This window comes from Epinephelus lanceolatus, chromosome 2, assembly GCF_041903045.1.
Source record: "Epinephelus lanceolatus isolate andai-2023 chromosome 2, ASM4190304v1, whole genome shotgun sequence".
Taxonomy (NCBI): Eukaryota; Metazoa; Chordata; class Actinopteri; order Perciformes; family Serranidae; genus Epinephelus; species Epinephelus lanceolatus.
The window spans coordinates 2330662-2354075 of NC_135735.1; the positions used below are offsets into that span (position 1 = coordinate 2330662).

Sequence of the window (23414 nt, forward strand, 5' to 3'; positions counted from 1 at the left end):
GGTTCATTTACTCATGGTGTTAAAGTAACTAAGTACATTAACTCAAGTACTTAAGTAGTTAAGAGTTCTGAGGGACCTTTACTTTGAGTATTTCAGGCAGCTTTGTTTTTCTGCTGATATGATTGAAAATATTCTGTGTCCTTAAAATATTTTATATATTTAAAAAATGTATATCTTATAAATATTTATTTATTCTTTTAAAACATAATATAAAAATGATATCTTCAAAAAATGTGATACCTTCAAATCTTAAAATATTTTGTGTTCAAAACATTCTATATTTTTTTAAAGATATTTTATATCTTCAAGATGTGTCACCCACACGTTGTATAGCCTTAAAACATTTTGTCTTTTAAATACTTTATATTTTAAAAATATTTAATATCTTCAAGATATGTGATATCTTCAGAATATTTTATATTTTTAAAATACTTTATATCTTCAGAATATTTAGTATCTCCAAAATATTTTATTATTTCTTTAAAAAAATGTATATCTTATAAATATTTTGCACGACCAGAACAATGAGCTGAGAGTGAATTCCCCACTACAAACGACCACGTTCACATCACACGCAGCCGTTTGATTAATTGTTAATATCAAATTACTGATTACTGTGGCTTTAAGACTGGAGGTAAACCACAGGAAGTGGATTAAAAACAAACAAACAACAAGTAAACAAACTACTGTAATCAGTTTATTGTCAAAATGAAAGAATGAATGTTGTGAGTACACACTTCTCTAATCCAGCTACCAGGAGACCATCAAGTTACAAACAAACGAACTCGTTGTGTCTTAGAAACTATTACAAAGGTTAATGAGATGGTTTCATACAGACAGTTTGTACACAGGAAGAAAACAGGACGGAGGATTTGTACATTATAAAAACAACATCTTGGCTGAAAGTTAAAAATCGTACATAAGTGAATTTCAGATGATTTTTATCTATAGATAATTTTCCAAGATGGATCTCCCCAAAAATATTTCTTCTTCTCCAAAATAATTTCCCTCATATTTTAAAGTTCACATATTTCAAAAAGTGGTTATAAGAAACATTTTCACTCCTCAAACTCGTTTGTTTTAGATTAACGTGGGTAAAATAAAAACTTAAAGCTACCATTTAAAAAACAGTTTCTGTGCTTGTCATCAGAGACAATTGTAAACTGGGAGCGATACTTTTAGAAAACAAGTATCTCAAATGTTCCTCTTTAGTATCTCATTATTTCTATTATTTCCAGAAGAAAATTAAGAAAACACGAAAAAAGACAAAAAACAAAACGAAAACAACGACCGACTTTTAAAAACCAGCTGCTAAAGAAAAACACTGGCAGATTTGTTTTGGATTCACACAAATAAAGACTAAATTATATACAAAGTACTAAAACATTTCACATAACTCAAAACGCTGGTGTATAAAAATTAAAAAAACAACACACCACACACACAAGGTGGATTTTCCAGTTGTCCAAATCTGTTTTCACGCAAACGTTAGCTTTGAATTCGTCCTCACAAACACGAAACATGATTTCTCTTCAGATTTTTTAGGGAAACTAAAACCATGAAGCGAGAGCTGTGATCTGATCCATCATTTCATTGCTCCAACAACAGAAACTTAATCACAAACATTTTCAGCGTCGCTCTCTGATCCAAAACGTCTCTAAAGTGCTCCAAAGAAAAACTAAAAGATGGAAGTGCCTCAACAGAAGAAGAATCTAACTCAATATAAAGCAAACTAATTATTTTACATTTGGACAAAACACAGGACGGAAAACAAAACGCATCTTTTAACTGTTTCCTGTCGTTCTTTCTGTTTCTGTTGAGTTGAACCAGTCGACTTCCTCTGAGCTTCTTTAGTACTTTGGCACTTTGGTGTAATCTTCTGTGTGAATGTTTCTGCACAGGCAGATCGACAAGATCATCCCCAGCAGCTGTCCAACAAACAAACACAGACATCAACATGTTTTATTATTTTTAAAAAACAGTTTTATATCGTTAACACATTTTATATCTTTACAACACTTCAGATCATCCCCAGCAGCTGTCCAACAAACAACAAAGCCATCAATACATTTTGTTTTATATCTTGAACACATTTTATATCTTCAAAAAGATTTTTATCATCAAGATGTGTGATATTTTGAAACATTTCATGTCTTTTAAATATTCTGTATTTTTAAAAAATATTTCATATCTTCGGGATATTTCATATCTTTAAAGCATTTTATGTCTTCTAAGTATTTTATACTTACAAAAATATTAAACTTAAAGTCTGTATAAAAACTGACTAAACGGCAGCTCAGACTGAGTTTTGTGACCACGTCACACCAAATGATCGAGATCACACAGCGCACCAGCTGAGGTATAACTCATGATTTTATTCCAACACTGGACATTTACCTGTGACACTGAATCCACCTGAAAAATTGTTGGTGTAAGGCTGCTCTATGACATCATGTTTATGACGTCATGTTTATGAATGAAGACATACCTCGATCAGAGCCACTCCGAGGCAGATACCCAGGACGACCCCGATGTTGGTGAGCAGCCAGCTCTCCACACTGTCAGCACAGCCCTGAAGTAGATTCACCCAACACAGCACAGAGGAGTGAATGAGTGAGGAACTCAGCAGGTAAACATAATAACAACAGAAAATAAACAACTGTTTACCACGTCATAAACGGGCCAGTCGGGCGTCTGAGCCTCACAGAATCCACTGTCAGAGAAGTTTCCTGTGACGAGCGAGATGTTCTGACAGGAGCAGGGAAACAGCAGCTGAGAGCTGTTGACGATCACCATGTTACCGTTCCAGTCTGTACGGCTGCTCCAGCCACAGCACTCCATCTGCAGGACAGACAGACAGACAGACAGACAGACAGACAGACATAATCAGCTTCATCTACAGACAGAGTAACACTCGTGTTCTTGATAAAGTACAGTTTTGAGGTATCTGTACTTCCCTTGAGTCTTTTAACTTCATACTTTCTACTCCACCACATTTATCCGCTTTAGCTACTTGTTGCTTTACAAATTAAGTTTTTTGCACAGAAAACAAACTATTTTGATCCTTTACAAACCAAATAATTAATTGATTAATGAAGAAAACAATCAGCAGATTAATTCATAATGAAAATCATTAGTTAACAGTTCAAGTTAAGCTCCACCTCAACAACTACAGGAGTAGCATCAATATATCACAGCATGAATTTAAAAAAAAATCAAAAGTAGTAGTAAAAAATTATTGAAAAATAAACTAAAGCTTAAAAAAGAAGAAATGAATCACTAAAAACAATCAAACCCGCTCTGCAAACTAACTGAAAACAAAAAATAAAACCTAATGCAAAGTACCAAAGTGTAGTAACTGACTCCAGATCAGTGCGTCTCACTCACATTCCTCTGGATGAAGTCCCAGGCCTGCTCCGTGGTCGAGTTGTTGCCGGGGTAGTTGTCCAGCACCTTGGTGACGATCTTGGACATCTCCTCATTTAACTGGAGGAAACAGGTTTGTGGTGTTCATTAGAAATATTCATCTCATGATGCAAAATACAGATTCAACTAAATCTGTGACGACCTGCAGGTTTTTATTTACCTGCTGTCACTGAAAGGTGGGCTCCATGTTTAACCTGACAAAAACACCCTCAGTGTTCCTCAGCAAACAGTGAATCTTGTGGATATTCAACGATATAAGAGCTTTATAACCAGAGTCATGTTCCTGACTCAACTGGACTTTGTCAACCCAAATGTGAGTTGTGAAGAATTTAGCACAAAGATCTGTGAAATCAGATTTGTAGGATATCCAGGGGAAACACAGCGCCACCTCTTAATGAGACCAGACGCAGGAAACCTGAGTGTGATTGTTACTAAACCAATGTTGAGACATTCAAGGTCTCCACTGAAACACACTCTGGAAACACACACACACACACACACACTCTTTTTTTCCCAAACCAAGGTTTTTCCTTGATCCAGGATCTGGCAGCGGAGCACGGTGGCTGAGAAGAAGCCAGAGAGCTTCCAACAAATGTTCAGATACAATAAACAGAGATCTGACTGCGCTCAGAAGAATTCCTGCTTCTCTGAAACGTTTGGGTTTATTCAGATGATTTATGAATCAGGACGTCTGGATCAGTGAGGACAAACATCTGCTCTGAGCCTCACAGACCTTACTGAGGGAATCATAAAAACGCACATTATTATTTTAGGGTTGTAAGAGTGTGTGTGTGTGTGTGTGTGTGTGTGTGTGTGTGTGTGTGTGTGTGTTACTGTCATGTCACTGTCCAGCTGGCGTCAGTCTCACAGTTTTTTACTCACATTCCCCAAAAATACTTTGATAAAGTCTCGTCAATCGTTCTACAGTCCTGCACAGTGAGGAAGTAAAAAGGTTCTGCCGCTGAGCTGAACGTTGAGCTGAACGTTGAACATTTTGACACCCTCTCCTAAACTGTACGTCCAGTTGCTACCGACTTTTCTGCAGATCATCATTGGACAAAGCTCATCGAAAGTCATCAAAAGCTCCTTGATATCTCATTGTGTTTTGAAGATACTGACCAATGAAGTTTAGAGGGGGCGTGGCTCAGAGATTTAATGTGTTTGTGTGTTTTACTCTGTTTCATGTTTTTCTGCTGTAAAGAACTTCATTTTACAGGACAATAAAGATCTGAACTGAACTGAGATGAACTTCCAGGAAACTGTGAAAAAAAATCCAGACAGATCAGTACTAAAAATAATGATTAGCTGCAGCCCTATAGGACCATAATGAATAAAGTGTAATGCTGAGTACATGTTATGTATCATCTGTCGACTCAGGCTGGTTGTATGAAGGTTAGAAATCCAGTGCATTTACAAAATTAAATCTATTGAATCTGTGTTTAATTACCTCTAACGTCAGCCTGTGTGTGTGTGTGTGTGTGTGTGTGTGAGGCGCCCGTGTGTTTACATTTTCAGACATTTCCGTATTACTGTCAAACCTCTCAGAGAAATCGGAGTCGTAATTACACCTCAGATTTTGACATAAACTGTATTTACAAGTTATAAACTGGTAATTACGGTAACTCGTATGACGTGAACGCAGCATAAAGCCTCGTCTCAGGGAAACAGATGTTTTGCATTGGAGTTAATGACTGGAGCGCCGATATAAACACATGAGTCTGTGTTTAACCTGAACAGAGACACATTAAAGTCTGCAGAGCCTCAGAGTGCTGATGCACTGTAACAACGTTAAATATCTCCTTCACTCAGTCACAGAGCTGAACAGGAAACAGTTCACTGCATATGAACACATGAACTGACGGGTTGATCTCAGCTCAGCTCCTTTACAGCACAGTGTGACATCACACTTCATGTTTCCTAAACTGCTCATCAGGATCAGACTCATGACCACAGTCCTTCACCTGTACACGTATTTATCACTCACTCATGTCACAGAGCTGCTTCTGTCACTCTGTGTTGTTACGGACGGTGTCGTCACTCCTGTACCTTCAAAGTACGACGCTCTGCTTTCAGAGAAGTTAAAATAGAACCACAGTGAACACTGGTGCTCTGAACAACTACTGCATTGTGGGATATTTATGCCAGTGTAATGACCAGTGTTTGCACACTGTAATCAGGGTTCCCACACATTTTCATGAATATAATTTCATGACTTTTCAAGAACCCATGATGAAATTTCCGAGACCACTCACAGTGTGTAACACAAACAGAACTACAGCACGCTTTATTCTAAATGTTAATTATGCGTGCACACGTAGCAGCAGAGCTCCCAGAGTGGCGAAGAGACGGCCGATGGGTTTGAAACAAAGAACGCTTCGTACCTTCAAACCACCACGCTCTACTTTCAGCTTCTGCTTTCTGAGAAGTTCACATGGACTCAAAGTGTGTACTGGCAGTCTGAGTGCCAACTGAACACCCTGGGCTGCCCTCGTTGTTGCTCAATCTTACAAATGTGGTACTATTTAAAGCTCCTAGTGGGAGATATGCATTCAAGTCTTGTGTTTGTGGTTTCACTCATCCTGAAGTCGGCTAACAGCATCTTGCCAAAGGGTCCACACTAGAAATGTGTCGTCCTACCCTGAATCAAAGCCCTGCTCTTTCGCACCACAGTCAGTAGTCTCAACCACTGAACTCTCCAGCTGCTTTATAACATAATCACATTTAACTGCCGTACATTGACAGAGAGACAGAGCGCAGGAGAAAGTGAGGAAACATACGTGATGTTAAACAAAACGTCATGATCAGCACATACTGGAGCTACGTTATATCCAAGGCTACAGAAAATACATTTGGTGTTCTGTTACATTATGTGGAAGATTATCCACCGAAGATCACTGTAATAATTAACATTACATGCAACAAAAGTCCTTGATTTTTCCAAAACTTTCAAGGACTTTACTTTTACTGTAATTTTTCCAGGCGTTCCATGACCGTGGGATCCCTGTGTGATATCTCACTGGAAACAGTGTGTAATTCAATACTACTGGTTGGTTTCATGCTAAGGTTTTGGACATACTAAAACTACAATCACCACCCTGTGGTTGTATGACTCCGCCCACCACCCTGTGGTTGTATGACTCCGCCCACCAGTCCACCCTGTGGTTGTATGACTCCGCCCACCAGTCCGCCCTGTGGTTGTATGACTCCGCCCACCAGTCCGCCCTGTGGTTGTATGACTCCGCCCACCAGTCCACCCTGTGGTTGTATGACTCCGCCCACCAGTCCGCCCTGTGGTTGTATGACTCCACCCACCAGCCCGCCCTGTGGTTGTATGACTCCGCCCACCAGTCCACCCTGTGGTTGTATGACTCCACCCACCAGTCCACCCTGTGGTTGTATGACTCCGCCCACCAGCCCGCCCTGTGGTTGTATGACGCCGCCCACCAGTCCAGTGTCTCTGACAGTCTCCATCCATGTCAGTGAAAACATGGATGCTTCACACACAGAAGATCTATACAATCAGCACAGTTTCAAGATTAGAGTCACCAATTCAGTATCTGACCAAATGTCTCCCCTTCTGTTCCTGAGATATGACGTTAAAACATGATGATGTCACAGTCAAGCTGACCTTTGACCTTTTGACCTTCATTATTTTATCCTGTTGGACATTTGTGTCAAGTTTGGTCAGAATTAGTGAATTCTTGATTTATGGTCAAAAACATGTTTCGTGAGGTCACACTGACCTTTGACCACAAAATTCAGATGAGTTTATTCTTCAATCCAAGTTTGTGCCAAATTTAAAGGAATCCTCCTGAGGTGTTTTTGAGATATCATGTTCACAAGAATGGGACGGACGGACAGCAACCCAAAAACATAATGCCTCTGGCCGTGGCTATTGCCGACACAGAGGCATTTTAAAATCTCACCTACTGTTTTAGCAAACTAAACAGCACGATCGTATGGAGTTCCAAACGAAGCTTGTTCTGAGAAAGAAAATGTGCGACACATCCACATGTGATGAAAACAAGAGACTCTGAGAGGCAGATAAATGTCAGGAGACAAAATGCAGTTTTTGGCCTCGTTACTGAAACAAAGCCACAAAATAAAATAATCTGTGCTGATTAATGTGTCACTATGAGCTGCTCCTCCTGTGGACGGTGCACAGCAGGGCACAGTGTCTTTAAATCCTCACTGACAAACCTGTAAAGGTTTCACTTCTGACACTGAGACATATAAAACATTCACAGAAGCTTCCTAAGAATCATGTTGCTCCGTTTCTGTTCATCTGTTAAACGTCTCAGATTAAAACAGCAGAGGGCGACGAAGCTCTGAACGCCGTCTGGTGTCACATCAACCACATGTCGCCTCATCAGACGCCTCATCAGACGCCGTGTCTCACTCAGAGCTGTGTTCTTGTTGAAAGGGTGGAATCGGTTTCTATTCACAGCACGTGTTGTTCTTATGTTCCAGCACATACTTTGCTTGTTCTGACACATCGAAGGTGTGAACTCAACCAATCAGAGGACAGAGGCGTGTCACTAACAGACGTGCTGCAAACCACCACATTCCTTTTGTCAGAATCACCAGCTAATGTTCCGCTTCCAGGTGACAAACAAAAACAAGGTGGAGGAAACTCCCATGATGCTGGCATGTAACAGGACGGAGGATAAGTGAAGAGGAAGTGACATCACTCACCACATCTTTCTGGAAGTAGATGAGAGCGCCGGCTGCTATCTGAGCGATGAGGATGAGCAGGAGGCAGGTGAAGTACTGAGGAGAGATGAGCAGGTGTTAAACATGAAAACATCTGTTGGCTGAGAGGCAACTGCAGGATCCCAGTGAAACCAGTAACATCTCATGGTCAACAAACCCACAATGAAAGTATCTGCTAACACCTCTTCCTGCTCCTTTTTGAGCATGTCTGTTGATGTTTGTTTGTTTTGTTTTTATTTTTTGTTTTGTTCAAAATAAAGTCATTCATTCATTCATGAATACAACATTAGGAGCTGCTGCGTGCACCGCACACACACACTCTGGTGCAACAGCTGTTTGTACCGAGCACAAAGTGAGTGTACCTCGTCCAGTCGTACCACAGCTGCATTATTCATCATCATGTTTAAATGATCAGACCCTAACATACATACATATACATATGTTACACACACACACGCAGTCACACGCAGTCACACACAGTCACTCACCAGGCCGAGCAGACAGCGGATCTCATAAATGGCTCCCAAGCAGCCGAGGAAGCCCACGAGCATGGAGAAAGCTCCGACTCCGATCAGGATGTAGCAGCCCACCTTCACAGCTGTGGAGTTATCTGTGAGGAGACAGAGTTCAGATCAGAAAACACACGTGTTATCACAACTTTAATATGATAAACAGTTTGTCTTACAAAGGTCAAAAGTTAAATCTGCAGCACATTTTAAAGTCAGGATGTGTCCTTTGCCCCAGCCACAACACTCCGTCTGATATATATCTGCTCTGTGAATGAACACAAACTCAACTGTTATTTTACTTTTATTAAAACTTTGTCAGCCAAGCCTTAAAACACGGCCAATTTCACACACGAAATTTAAAGTAAAAGTAAATGAAAGCTTTGTTTCCTCTGAGGGAAATGGTTTTCATTTTCAACATGCAGATATATTCCTGTGGAGGAGCACGTCAGGCTGCTGCGTCGAGTCAGTGCAGAATTATTTTTGTTGCACACAGTAGCAACTGAATATCCAGACAAAACAAGACATCTAATGCCGCCTTGGGACTGACAACAAATTACAACATCCTCCAAAGTCTGTTTGGAGCGACACATGAGTTCACCACAGATCGAAACTCAAAACAAACTCTGTGGCAACAACCTTCACCAAATTATGTGTAACTGCAGAAAGTCATTCAAGGTGGACAGAGCACTGTGTGTGGGGGACTGGGAAGTACTGTGATCATACACAAAGTGCAGCAAAAAATACTATAAATATATATTTTTAAAAAACATTGGAAAGTGCTTCTGAGGATTAAAATAATGTCACTTCATCCTGTCGTCAGAGCCGTCGACAACTACAAACAACAAAACGTCTTAACATTAATGTGACATCATCACAGTCAGGAAAAAGAACAGTGTCTGTTTCATATTTGACCAACGTGTATTTATAAATGTATCTAACATGTCTTAGGAGAATGTCATCAGTCTCTAAAAACTCTATGAACGTGTGGAAACTGAGAGCAGACGAGCTCTCTGATACATCGACATGTGTGATCATCAAACATGAATGAAATTAGGAGCACATGTGCATCTGCGGCGTTCCACTGATGGCGAGTGATCAGAGTCCAGCGTAACGCAGGAAGCTGAAATCAGACCTCAGCACAGACTCACAGGCCAGGACGGGATTCTGGGGAACTCTCTTTATTATCGGAGCTGTGACTCATCGAGAAGCCAGAAATAAAAAAACACAGAGTCTCATACAGCCGCAGAGAATCATTAAAGTCACACAAAAAGACTGTGAACAAGCAGCGTGTTGATAGGTGCCAATGCTCCGCCCTCTAACAGAGTCCTCATGGCCTCAAGGAATCATGGGATACCCCCGGGGGATCAGTGAACCAGGGCACGCAGCTCCAAACCAAGACGGAGAAACGAGGGGAGTTTATGATGGAAAATTAGGCTGTGGAGGGAGGAAGGGGGGAAGGAAATAAAAACCAGTGTGTGTTGCTCTCACACACGTACATGTTTCTCTGGTCGACCAGCTCAGACGACCTGTGCAGCTCCTGACCCCGAGTTAAGACTGAAATACTGACTGTTATAGTAAACCACAGAGGGGGCAACACACACGAGTCCTCAGCACACACGCTTCTGTTAATCATCACCAAACTGCAGCAGAGTCACTTAAAGAATCAGATTTCATGTTAAAATGAGCAAATTCAACATTTCACTCTACTCATGGTTTTCTTTAGTGTATGATCATCTGGAAATATGAATTACTGTGTTTTGTTACCTTTGAATGAGTCGTTTATTTGTACATAAAGCTGCAGCTGCGGGCATTGACCTCTGAGGCTGAAAAATGAAGCCGACACTGAGGAGCCAAAAACTGCAGTTCCTCTAATGTCCACTAGAGGCTGGCTCCAACAGACCTCCATGTTAACATGTAGAAATAAACATGTTTACAGCCTGGTATAAAAACAGTTTTGGTCTCTATAACTAATGTCAACATTCATGATGCCTGTAGGGGGCTGAATCTTTATATAACTCACGCGTTTACATTTTATTAAGGCTTACAGGCTGTGTTTTTCTATGAAAGGCAGTGCACCCAAATCCGTACATATCCCACGTATTTTGAAGGGCTGCGATCACGTGATCGATGCACTGACAGCGGTAAACAAGGGAGAAGTCCTGAGTCCTTGTTAAGAGGCAGGTCGGGGTGGATGGGTCACATAAAACTTTTGCCCGGGACTTTCCCCTGGACTCATCTGTTTGGATCCGTGTGAACTTTGAGTCATGTCTTCATCATGTTTCTTTTCCTAAAGCTAACCTCCATAACTTTACGTTAATTACGTAACTGTACGTTAAGAAGGTAACGTCATTCATGGGGCGCAAATTAGTAGGATACCATATGAACCGTTCCATGAGAATACGTTGAAGCTTACAGTTACACATAATAAAGGGCGGGGCCTCTTTGAGTGACAGGCTGTCTGCTGACAGTGTCCTACGTCAGATCCACCCCTCGCTCCTCCACAGCTCCACACTCTCATTTGAATATGGTCACTTCTGGCTCCAAAAACCCAAGATGGCGATGACCAGAATGCCAAACTCACGGCTTCTAAACGGGAGTTTTATGTTTTTGAAATATTTTTATATTTATCACAACATAAAAAACTCTGACTAAGTCCTGTACGTTTTTACAGTTTTACAGTTTTATGTTTTGTGGCGCAGAGGTAGAGCGGGTCATTCACCAATCAGAAGATCAGCGGTTCGATCCCGGGCTCCTCCAGTCTGCATGTTGAAGTATCCTTGTGCGAGATGCTGAACCCCAGATTGCTCCTGATGATGCTTCCATTGGTGTGTGAGTGCTTTAAAAACTGAGTAGCAGGTGTACGGCAGCATCTGCCACCAGTGTATGAATGTGTGTGTGAATGGGTGAATGTGACTCGTAGTGTAAAAGTGCTTTGAGTGGTCGGATGACTAGAAAGGAGCTGTACAGGTGCAGGTCCATTCCATTTCACATACTTGCACTTTACTTGAGTATTTGCATTTTAAGGAACTTTATGATTCTACTCTGATATAATTGAGATGCAAAACATGATCCAGTGGTTTTATACCAAAGGGTGCTGGGTTATTGTGACACAGTACTGGGTTCCATGTTTGACCCGAGTTGGATTAAACTTCACCCAGTATTTTTTAGTGGGTAAAGTAGTATAAAATGTGAATCCTCAGGTACGGCGCCCCAAAACTGAACTTCAGTAAACGTACTTAGTTACACTCCACCAGCGATTATTTGATGTCTCTTGTCAGACAGTTTCCTGTGGTTTTCCGCCTCGATGTGAAGGTGTTGTTTACAACCTGTCTGAGTTGTAACAAATCAGATCCATCCCATAAAATGAGCTGATATCAGACGGCTTGTGACTCAGCGGCGTCTTTATACAATCAGGTTACAGCAGCACCAGGCGGTTCATTGATTCGTGATCATCAGTGACGAGCCACGGACGCCACGGACGCCACTCACCATCAATACGTCTCATTTATGTGCAGACACAAAGCTAAACTGTCCCACTCGACTTTAACCTCCATGAAATCCCTGGACTCACGCTGCCCGTCCGCCGTCCTCGCTGCTCCGACAGACCGGTGATGTAGTGTGTGTGTGTGTGTGTGTGTGTGAGTGTGTGTGTGTTCATGCTCTCAGCGTCACTGAGGACATTTGTCCCTCGTCCGTGGCGTCTCTGCAGGTGTCCTCCTCTCAGACACTGGGCTCTTTCTGCTCTGTCCAGCATCAGCATGCATCACATCAGCCCAGTGCGCTCACCGCCTTACTCATCACTACACACACACACACACACACACACACACACAGTCTCTCTATGACACCAGCTCAATGTCTGTCTCTATATTTCTGCATCAACACTTCTTCAGTTGTCTCTGAGTCATTCTGTCTCGCTCACACTGCTCCTCTCTTTCTTCTTCGTCTCTCACTGATAAACTCTCACTGTTACGACATCTTTTAAACAGAGTTAAAGGAGTAGTTCAACTTTTTAGGGGAGGTTGGCATTAAGCACAGAGCTGGAGTCAGTGTGTGTAGTTAGCCTAGCTTAGCATAAAGACTGGAAGCAGAGGGAAACAGCTGTATAGTATATTAACAACACTTCCTCCACCTCTGCAGCAGTTTCATGTAGGAACTTTTTTCTCTCTACCAAACGACACCCACCAACTGTATCACTTCACAGAAGGACGCGTGCATCTACTGCTCGCTAACCTGGCGCCACTGAGCTCGCTAACATTAACCTCACCATAAACTCTTTGACCTCTGCAGTGGAGTCAGTCTGCCGGTGTCTTCATTCGCACTTTTATTTATTGTAATGTCATTTTTTGAAGTATCCTCAAATACTTCATATCCCTGAAACCTGTACAACCTGAGCTAAAAGGTTACGTACGTTAATAAACCATAATATTGGTAAAAGTATTTAAATTGTGTCATTAAAAAAATTACAAAACTCTGATGTTTTTTCATCAGATTTTACAAAATAAAAACACCAAAAGATTTTTATATGTAGAAACATAAGACAAAATAATTCTTAAGTTATTTGCCCCATGTACATTATTTTGTTTTGGAGATATGGTCATTTTTATATGAAGAGTGCAAAGTTTTAAATTTTGATAGATTAGATCATAGATAGATCATTTGTTCCTCTGGTGTCACTGCGTGTTTCAGCGTGGTTTGCACTAATGTAACGTAGCGCAATGAGGTTATTATGAATGTGCAACGTGATGAAAAGGAAGAAAGAAGAGTTAGCTTTCTGCTGCACAAAGAATGAAAGCTCGGGCTCCTCTGGTTTTTATTACAGCTCGATATATATATATACACATATATGATTATGCAAACAATGATCTCCTGCAGCCATCACAGAGAAATACTGGCATTATTACAGCAAAATGTCATGTTATCACTACAGATAGAGTAACATAATGTAATGACATGATGACAGGGAGGACAGAAGCCTTCAGGCAGCGAATGCCAGGCGTCAAAAAATATGCCCCTATTATTTTCAATGTATAACCCCCACAGTGGTGGAGGCTGCATGTGCCGCCCCTCAGCACCATACGCCACTGTCCTATTTCCAGCCTCACCGCCCCCGTAACTAAATGCATTTTCCGATATAAAGAAACAAAGGAGGACAAGCAGACAGAGAGATCTGTGTCTTAAAGAAATTTCTTTTTTAACTCCAGAAGCAGACGGACAGAAACACAAAGGAAATCTGCTGGACACTTGTGTTTAACTGGACACACATCAACCTCAACTTTTACTGTAACAGCAGCACATGTGGGTCTGAGTCTGGCCTTCATCATCATCGTCACTGCGTCTGACAAACATGAAGAAAAGTCTGTTTTTATCCTGATGCAGCTCAAAGCTTTGGAAACCAAATCCAACAGTTCATACAGGTGGAATCATTACATAAAATAACGTGTTGTATAACGACTCAGTAACTGCAGCTGCAGAGCAGAGCTGAACATGTTCACTCAGACAGGAAGATGTTTGGGTTTAAAGTCTCCAACAGATGAAGGTCGTCTGTGTGAATGTTTTTCAGAGTCTGAAACTGGTTATGACGCAGACTTTGGAAAAAATAACATGAATGTAGCTTCTGTCTGACATGTGAGTGTCAGTGGAGGACGGAGATGGACGCAGTATTCAAATCAGGGCCGTAGTCACCTAAAGCCGTGTTTCCACCAAGCAGTCCAGTCCAGTCCAGTCCAGTCTAGTCCAGTCCAGTCCAGTTCGGTTCAGTACGCTTTTTTTCCTGTCTCCACAGTGAAAAGTTGTGGATGGTCCCAACAGAAGCGTTCCTTAGCGTCCCCATGTGTGGTCCCCCCTCTGTTGGGGTACCTAGCACACAGATCTGGTACTAAAAGGTGGAGCTAGAAACCCTGCAGTCTGATTGGTCAGTACAGGACGCTCACTCTGCTCAGGCTCAGTCTGAAGGGTTTCTGTTGGCGCCAAAGGCACTATACTGAAAGAGTTTGGTGGTGGAGGCCTGTCATGCTAAGAAATTTTGCTAGACGATTAATTGCGTCAGAAATTATTGCGGTAAGCGATAATATTGCGTAATATTGTGCTTTTAAGACCATTTTTATTGTTGTTGTAATTTTGCTGTCTTTAGACCATTTTTAAACTTATATAATGATAATAAAGGCATAATGATGCAAGTATACCCTTTTAAAGAGAAATAAACATTTATTTAACAAGAATATTTAGGAATGCAAAAAAAAGAATATTTAAATATCCGAAATAACACGAAAAAATACCAAAATAAATAAATAAATAAATACCGTACAAATACAAAAAATAGTCTCTCAGTCACTGTTAATAAAAAGTGCACTGTAATAGAAAAAAAATCAAACAACCAAAAACAATAAAATGGACTCTCAGTCTCTCATCAAAAATCGCACTTGAAAAAAACAACAACAACCAAAAACAATATATAAATAAATATAAATAATAAATATGAATAAATAAATGCTGTGGCATTTGGTTTAGGAACAAGTTCCCTGTCTTTCTCTTACGCTAAACTCTCTTTTTTTTCTCCGCCTCGTCTCCCCCTCACGAAGATCGCACTGTGTGTGTGTGTGTGTGTGTGTGTGTGTGTGTGTGTAGCCCATAGCCCCGCCTCCCCCACAGAGACAAAGACACTCGATGACAAGAGCTTTCCCTCCGTTCATTACGCTAATGAACCAACTCACCCGGCTGCCAGACGATGCACAGCAGTGAACGCTCTTGTCGTCCAGTCTCTTTGGTGGAGAGGGACGAGGAAAACAAACATGCATAAATATGGCGATTAATCACGGCCGGAAAAGTTACCATCTCCCTTTAAATTTACCGTGCAATTAATTGACTTATTGCATATTGCAACAGGCCTAGGAAACGGTTCCATTGGTACCATCCACAACCTTTCACAGCGGACATGGAAAAAATGCGCACAGAACTGAACTGTACTGGACTGCCTGGTGGAAATGGGGCTGCAGAGACCATTCATGCTCACATTCACACCTACGGACAATTTAGAGTCACCAGTTACCCTGCATGTCTTTGGACTGTGGGAGGAAGCAGGAGGAAACCCACAAACCTGGCCAACCGGCGGGTTCAAACCTGGAACCCTCTTGCTGTGGGGCCACGGTGCTAACTGTGATGTGGGTGCAGATCGTGGTGGCAGTAGCCAATGTTTAAACGAGAACTTTAAGGGTTGAAGTGGAGAAGGGTTCTGTGTGAATGGCAGTAATCTAAATCTGCAAAGTAACTAAAGCTGTCAGACAAATGTAATGGAGTAAAAAGTAAAATATTTACCTCTGTGATGTCATGGAGGAGGAAAGAGTACCAGAAGGTGGAAGCTTTAAACTGTATGTTCTGTTTTTCCTTAAAGTCTCAGATTGTTGCTGGAGCAGCTGCTAAAATGGACTAAGTTACACTGAGAAGTTTTTTAAATTACAGCTTTATTTTAACGCAATTTGACAACTACGTTTCAATAAAATAACTGCTTCTATGTGCAGATGTGTTGGACAGATTTCTGTCACAAACCTCTTGTAAACATCACAGAGCTGCACGCAGGTTTACTCACGCAGCTCAAAGCTGAAAGTCTCGTCGTGTTGAAACAGTTCAGGTAAAAAAAATAATAAAATCTCTGAGTTGTTCAGCGTCTGCAGCCTGTTTCTTCTTCTTCTCCTCTTTGTGTCAAACACACATTTAAAGACACAAACACACACACAGTGAGCCTGCAGCCAGATCCTGGCCTGTTTTCAGCCTGGCTCCGTGTGTGTTGGCCTACATGAGCTCTACGAGTGGATCAGTGAAAAGGTTCATGAGAGAAAAACAATACAAGACATTTGTTTTGTTTGTGATTTTTTCAAGACCTCACACTGAAATCCAGCCAGGAGAGATTTACCTCGTCTTAACAGGCCGAAAAGTGACTTCACTACAACAAAACACGCAAATAAAAAGAATCAGGTCATCAGACGCAAACATCAAAAGGATCCACGCTGCATGGAAACTATCAGCCATCATCGGGAGAATAAACTCTGTGATTCAGTCTGTTCAGTAACATTAAACCTGACACAGAACAAACAGCCTTCAGATGTCTCAAAGGTCCCTGCTGAACCACAAGTTACCATGTTGGAATACCAAAAATGTATTCTCATCCTCTGATACTAACCGAGGTTATATTGCTGTATTCACGACTCTTTTGGCTCGTCGAATGCTTCTGTTAGCTTGGAAATCTCCCTCATCATCACCACATCCTAGGTGGTTAAAAGATATCATATTTGTCATGTCCGGTCCCTGTATGATCAAAGCGAGAGCTGCGTCCACATGCTCGCCGTAAAGTCAAACACATCCTCAGTGGGTGTGGCCTCCACCAGGGTTGTCCCTTGTCTCTGATCCAGTTTGTGATATTCATGGACAGGATCTCGAGGTGCAGCCGGGGGGAGGAAGGGTCCGGTTTGGGGACCTCAGAGTTGCATCTCTGCTTTTTGCAGATGATGTGATTCTGTTGGCTCCATCACACAGTGACCTCCAGCGTGACCTGGGGCGGTTTGCAGCGGAGGGTGAAGCGGTCAGGATGAGAGTCAGCACCTCCAAATCTGAGGTCATGGTTCTCTGCTGGAGAACAGTGGATTGTTCCCTCTGGGTTGGGACAGAGTTACTGCCTCAAGAGAAGGAGTTCAAGTATCTCAGGGTTTTGTTCATGAGTGAGGGGAGAATGGAGCGTGAGATGGATCAGTGGTTTGGTGCAGCATCTGCAGTGATGTGGGCGCTGCACTGGACCATCGTGGTTCAGAGGGAGCTGAGCCAGAAAGTGAAGCTTTTGATTTCCTGGTCCATCTCCGTCCCAACCCTCACCTATGGTCATGAGCTCTGGGTAGTGACTGAAAGAATGAGGTCACAGATACAAGCGGCCGTAATGAGTTTCCTCTGTAGGGTGTCTGGGCTCAGCCTTAGAGATAGGGGGAGGAGCTTGTACAGCCAGAGGGAGCTCGGAGTAGAGCCGCTGCTCCTTCATGTTGAGGTGGTTCAACATCTGATCAGGATCCTCCTGGGCGCCTCCTGTTAGAGGCTGTTTCAGGCATGTCCCACTGGTAGGAGGCCCCGGGGCAGACCCAGAACACACTGGAGGGATTATATATCTCATCTGACCTGGGAACACTTCAGGATCCTCCAGGAGGAGCTGGAAAGCGTTGCTGAGGAGACGGACGTCTAGAATACTATGACCCAGCCTTGGGTCGATGTCATATTTAAAGCTGCAGTAGGTAGAAAGCCTGAAAACGGTTGATTTTTGAGTCTCATCTGAGTTAGGAGTATTTTATCCTACTTGGTTCTATTTCTCCCTCTCTGGGAGCCTTGGCTCTCCCTCACCACGCAGCAGCCCTCCCCATCCCTCCCTCGCAGCCCCGCACCGCTCCCACGGCCGACCCTCGCGCCCTCCAGCCGGGCCCGGCCACACCTCACCCTTCCTCCTCCGGGGCTCTGGGGAACCGAGTTCTGTCTTCCTTTTTTTGGGTTGTTTGCCAATGCTGGAATAGCTATTTTACCTGGTGCAATGTTCGCCGTTGCCGCTTGCTCTCCCCTTCTGCCGGCGGCACGGGAACGCGCATATGCAGTAGAACAGCCAATAGGAAGGCAGTGGTCTGAGCTGACCGTTGACTGGTTGATGCACATCGGCACAATACTGATTCTTTAGAGGCTGAACACAGAGCCATGGTGATGTGCACAAACCTATTGTTTGTCTCAGACCACTTGATTTACATTATGCTCAGAGGATATTATAACATTTTTACTCAATTATACCAAAACAATGTTGCCTACTGGAGCTTTAACTTTAGAAAAAAGCTTTTATTCAAAATGGCCGCCAGATACCAGACGGTGATGAGGGATCGGTCCTAATTTTACCCAGACAATGCAGACTGCGTCATCATTAAACTATACCTTTTTATTGTGGCTATGTGCCCACTTTTTACATGTATTTTATAAATTTTAATTGTTGCCTATGAGACTTGGATGTAAATCTATAAACCCACTATGAACAGATGAGACGGAAACATGGTGGTGGGGTCTTTTTGTTTTGTCTGTTCTGTTTGTTTTGTTTTTCTTGAACATATGAAACATGGAGATATGTGTGAACATGTTTGTGGCTACATCTTCATTAATAAAAATACTCTGGAGAAATGTGAAGGAGGAACTCACTCAGGACGACGATGAAGCTCTGATTGTCCAGCAGGAGCCACAGTCCGAAGCCCATGATGACGGCGCCGCACAGCTGGAGGACACATCATAACATTTCATTAGACAGTAAGACAGAGTTCAGGAGATGCAACGATACATTCAGCTCAAAGTCTGGTTTTATACTGGTGTGATTTACTGGTACTGCTGGATCCCAGTTTGTTTCTTTTTAATATACGTTTGTGCCAAATTTGAAAAAATTCCGTCACAATGTTCTGAAGAGATTGCGTTCACAATAATGGGATGGACGGATGGACAACTGGAAAACATATCACTGACATGTAGACATAAAAAATAAAAATACTGAAACAAATAAAAACTAAACTAAAACACTTGTGAAAAATAAGAAATAAAAAAAATAAACCGATATGAGAAAAACCCACTCTGCAATCTAACTGAATATAAACTGAAATAAAAAAATAAAAACAAAATAAAAAGTACGAACTACTGAAAAATACAAAACTGTTACTCTGAATAGCATTTCTTTTTTACAAAGCTGAGACTGTCCGTGCAGAGGCCTGATAATTAAATATTCAAGGTGTGCAGCCATGCAACGCCTCCACGCCACTGACATTTATTAATTCTTTATGGTTCCTGGATTTTAGCAGCTCAAAACATGAGACTTAAATATTTCAGGTTTAAGAGCTTCACTGTCCCTCATAAAGTTAAATCTAGAAATGTAGTCTAAAAATATAAAAAGACCATTCTGAGTGACTGTAAAGTGAAGTGTTCATTTCATGTTAATAAAATAATGAAATATAACACACTGAGGTTGTGACATCAGCAGCTCATGTTTGATACCTGTTAGGACACTTTGTGTGTGAGTACTGTCTGTTTATTTTTTTACTCAAATTTTAAAAAAGACGATAACATGAGACGCTGCAGCTTCAGTTTAATACGACAAAACTCAATACTAAATACAAACTGTGAGGAAAAATGCACTTAATGACTTCAAATGTCAGAGTTCACACACACACACACACACACACACATACAGAGTGACTTCGTTGCTAAGAGTCTCTTAACCTCAGATCACAGATTACATTTCCACAGAAGAAGAGCGAGGAAGACAGGAAACGAGAAAGTGATTGTCACCGTGGTAACGGGGCCACAAACACTTCATCTGTACCGTAATTAAGACTCAGACAGAGAACATGAGTCAACATCTTGTCTCCTCGATCTGTCCACGAGTTACAGACACTTACACGACTTAATTTCATTGTCAAACACACAATATTTAATTATGATTCGTTTTCGCCATCTTTAAAGCTCCAGTCTGTAGGCTTTAAGGGGAAATATTGGCAGAAATGGAATACAATATAATCAGTATATCATATATTTTTTGTTGTGTCTTTGTTACCATAGAATGAGATGTTTATATCTACATAGGTTTCTACAGTAGCCCAGAACAGACAAACCAAACACTGACTCTAGATAGAGATATCCACGTTTTTGCGTCAGCTACCATAGTTAGAAGCCCCTCCACAATGAGAGCATTGGAAACTAGTATTACCGTCCCATGGATGTATGACTCCGCCCACCAGTCCAGTGTCTCTGACAGTCTCCATCCATGTCAGTGAAAACATGGGTGCTTCACACAGGAGAGGTCCAAGTGGACGTTTGTGTCAAATGTAAAGAAATTCCATTAAAGGGATAGTTCAACATTTTGGCAAATTGGCCTATTGCCGTAATCCCTATAGTCATATGAGTGGGTACATTACCTTTAATTATCAGTGCCTGCTGTTCTGAAATCAGTGGGGCAGAGCTGCCCGCTGAAATGGAGGTGAACGGTACAGGTCCCTCTCTCCCTCAAAACTAATCAAATACACCATCAAATGACTCCAAAACGCTCTAGTGGACAACTTGTAGCTTACACATTCACCACGCTATGAAATAATAATGTATAATTAAGTAACATTACGACACATGAAGCAAATACTCGGATCTACTTTCTTGAGTAAACCACTGGGCGGAGTGACACAGTGCGCAGCTGAGACAGTGCCGTTGTTATTGCTTGTAGCCATTTGTGGTATCGTCAGCTGGACGCAGCAGAAGGTTTGAGGAAAGTTTACAAGTGTTTTTGTAAATCATGGTTTACACATGCATTGTAAAAGGTTGCGGTAACAAGCTGAAGACATGGAGCAGAGTGAAGTTTCACGTAGTTCCAACCAGTAATACGGACAGGATGAAACAATGGCTATTTGTGCTGGATTCCAACACGCCTGTGGAAACAGTCTGAAAAATGTTTGTGTGCTGCTGCCATTTTTTACCAGAGGACTACACTGAAAGGACGGAGTGCAGAAGCTCAGGAATGGTTCAAACTCTTTTCTTGAAAGCGTCACTAAACGAGCAGACGTGGTAAGTGATCATTGTGTATTTACTCAGCTAAAATGCAAATGTTGTTGTGGTCATGTTATGGATAAGTGCTGCCCAGAGCATATAGTGAAGTGACTGGCATTACTTCTCATTGTTGGGAATAAACAGACTGCTAGGGAACATTTTATGTTGTTGTTCCTTCAGGAGTTGTGGTGATTTATGAGTGTGGAGTTAGCATGTTCTCCCCATGTTCCGGTGATTATTTTGAGGCATACTCTATATTCATATTGCACAGCACAGGTGTACCTAATAAAGTGGCCAGTAAGCCCCGCATTTACACCACCGGCTCTGGGTCTCCCCTCAGCCCCTGGTTGCTCGGCAGCCTCAGCCTCTCTTCTTGCTCTCTCTTCTTCCAAAACCTGTAACTCTTCCTCTGTATATTCTGGCTTCTTCTCAACAAACTTGTTGCTTTGATGACGGGAGTAACTGCACTAAACATACGCTGTTTGAAATCACTCCGCCCAGCAAGTACTGTATGTCTGGAATGTAGTTCCGGCTCTGCATTTGGCTTCAAAACAACTCTGTCTCGTAATATTACATTATTATTTCATAGCGTGGTGAATGTGTAAGATACAAGTTGTCCACTAGAGCGTTTTGGAGTCATTTGATGGTGTATTTGATTAGTTTTGAGGGAGAGAGGGACCTGTACCGTTCACCTCCATTTCAGTGGGCAGCTCTGCCCCACTGATCTCAGAACAGCACGCACTGACAATTAAAGGTAATGTACCTACTCATATGACTATAGGGATTACGGCAATAGACGAATTTGCCAAAATGTCGAACTATCCCTTTAAGGTTTTCTCAAGATATTGTGTTTGACCATCAAAATCTAGTCAGTTCATCGTTGAGTCCAAGTGGGCACTTGTGCCAAATTTAAAGGAATTCCCTTGAGACGTTCTTGAGATATCGTGTTCACAGGGAAGGGATGGACGAACACACGTACATACTTTAAGTTTTGTCATAATTAGTGTATGAACTCTTGAGTTAATAAATATGTTTCCTTCAGTCCAAGTGGACGTTTGTGTCAAAACTGAAGAAATCCCCTCACGGTGTTCTTGAGATATCACATTCACAAGAATGAGACAGATGAGTGACCTAGATCTTGACCTTTGAATCCAAGTAGATATTTGTGCCAAATTAAAAAAAAAATAAATTCTTGAGGCGTTCTTGAGATATCGTGTTCACAAGGATGGGACGGACAGATGGCACGGAGGCAAAACAACAATCTTTGGAGTGACGCACATGTTGAGTAATGTTACGATACTGTCGAGCTAAATTTATAGTTATTCGATTTATTACCAGTGACAGTGAGTGCATTTACATGGACAGTTTAATTCCCTTTTCATTCAGAATGAAAGTTCAAGTGATCTTGTAAACACCTAATTCAGAATGAAAATGGCCAATGCGATTGAAAATTCAATCCGATGTAAGGGGCTGGAATATTCCATTTCTAATTCCCAATGAAAGAATTTCTCACACTTGTATACACTCATTCCTCTTTAAGTTCATTCCGGTCTTTCTGCACATGCTCGTTTCCTTGCCCTTCTGGCATGATAACGTATACAGCGCGCATAGCAACAAGCTGAGATAGAGCAGTCGGACTCGTTGCACTCACCGGTTTCCATTCGCCACAGCACGGTCTTCTATCTCCCTTCTTCGACCTTCTACCTCCCTTCTCCTCCTCAACAGACGAAGCATTAGCAGAACAAGGTTGTTGTCGTACTGCTGCTTCAAGAATATAAGCAAAACAAGCCTGAAAAAGGCACTAAGAACGGCGTCGTCAAGCATCTTGTTATCCGGAGCGAGGACTACAGTGTTTTCTACCGGTAAACGTAAACACGTAACATCCGCCCCGCCCCCTATCCAATCAGAAACCTTCCCTGCCCCAAACCTTGCGTGGACCCAAATAAAGGTGATTAAACTGATCTCTGTGTAAACCCTCATTCAGAATGAATATTTCTCATGTAAACTACCTGGAAAGACTTTAATTCCGATTGATTTCATTCAGATTTATTTCATTCTGAATGAGAAGCCATCATGTAACCGTAGCCAGTGTGATTCTAGATTAAATAAACCAAACTTGAAACATGACATGCACAAAGAGCAACTCTTAAACAGTGATGTAAAAATGTGCCTTTCTCCTTTAATGGC

At 41.8% G+C, this 23414-nt stretch overlaps 1 protein-coding gene across 1 annotated transcript in view; it reads right to left on the minus strand.

Annotated features, from left to right (window-relative positions):
- Positions 1-684: 684 nt before the first annotated feature.
- The window catches only part of LOC117259977 (CD82 antigen-like), a 48034-nt gene continuing 25304 nt past the window's right edge, over positions 685-23414 (minus strand). The window contains exons 3-9 of the mRNA XM_033631820.2: positions 18852-18924; positions 8628-8749; positions 8122-8196; positions 3388-3486; positions 2668-2841; positions 2489-2572; positions 685-1928 (exon numbers count right to left, since the gene is read on the minus strand). Of these exons, the coding sequence (XP_033487711.1) occupies positions 1851-1928; positions 2489-2572; positions 2668-2841; positions 3388-3486; positions 8122-8196; positions 8628-8749; positions 18852-18924 (705 nt within the window). The 3' untranslated portion in view covers positions 685-1850. The remainder of the gene's footprint in view (positions 1929-2488; positions 2573-2667; positions 2842-3387; positions 3487-8121; positions 8197-8627; positions 8750-18851; positions 18925-23414) is intronic.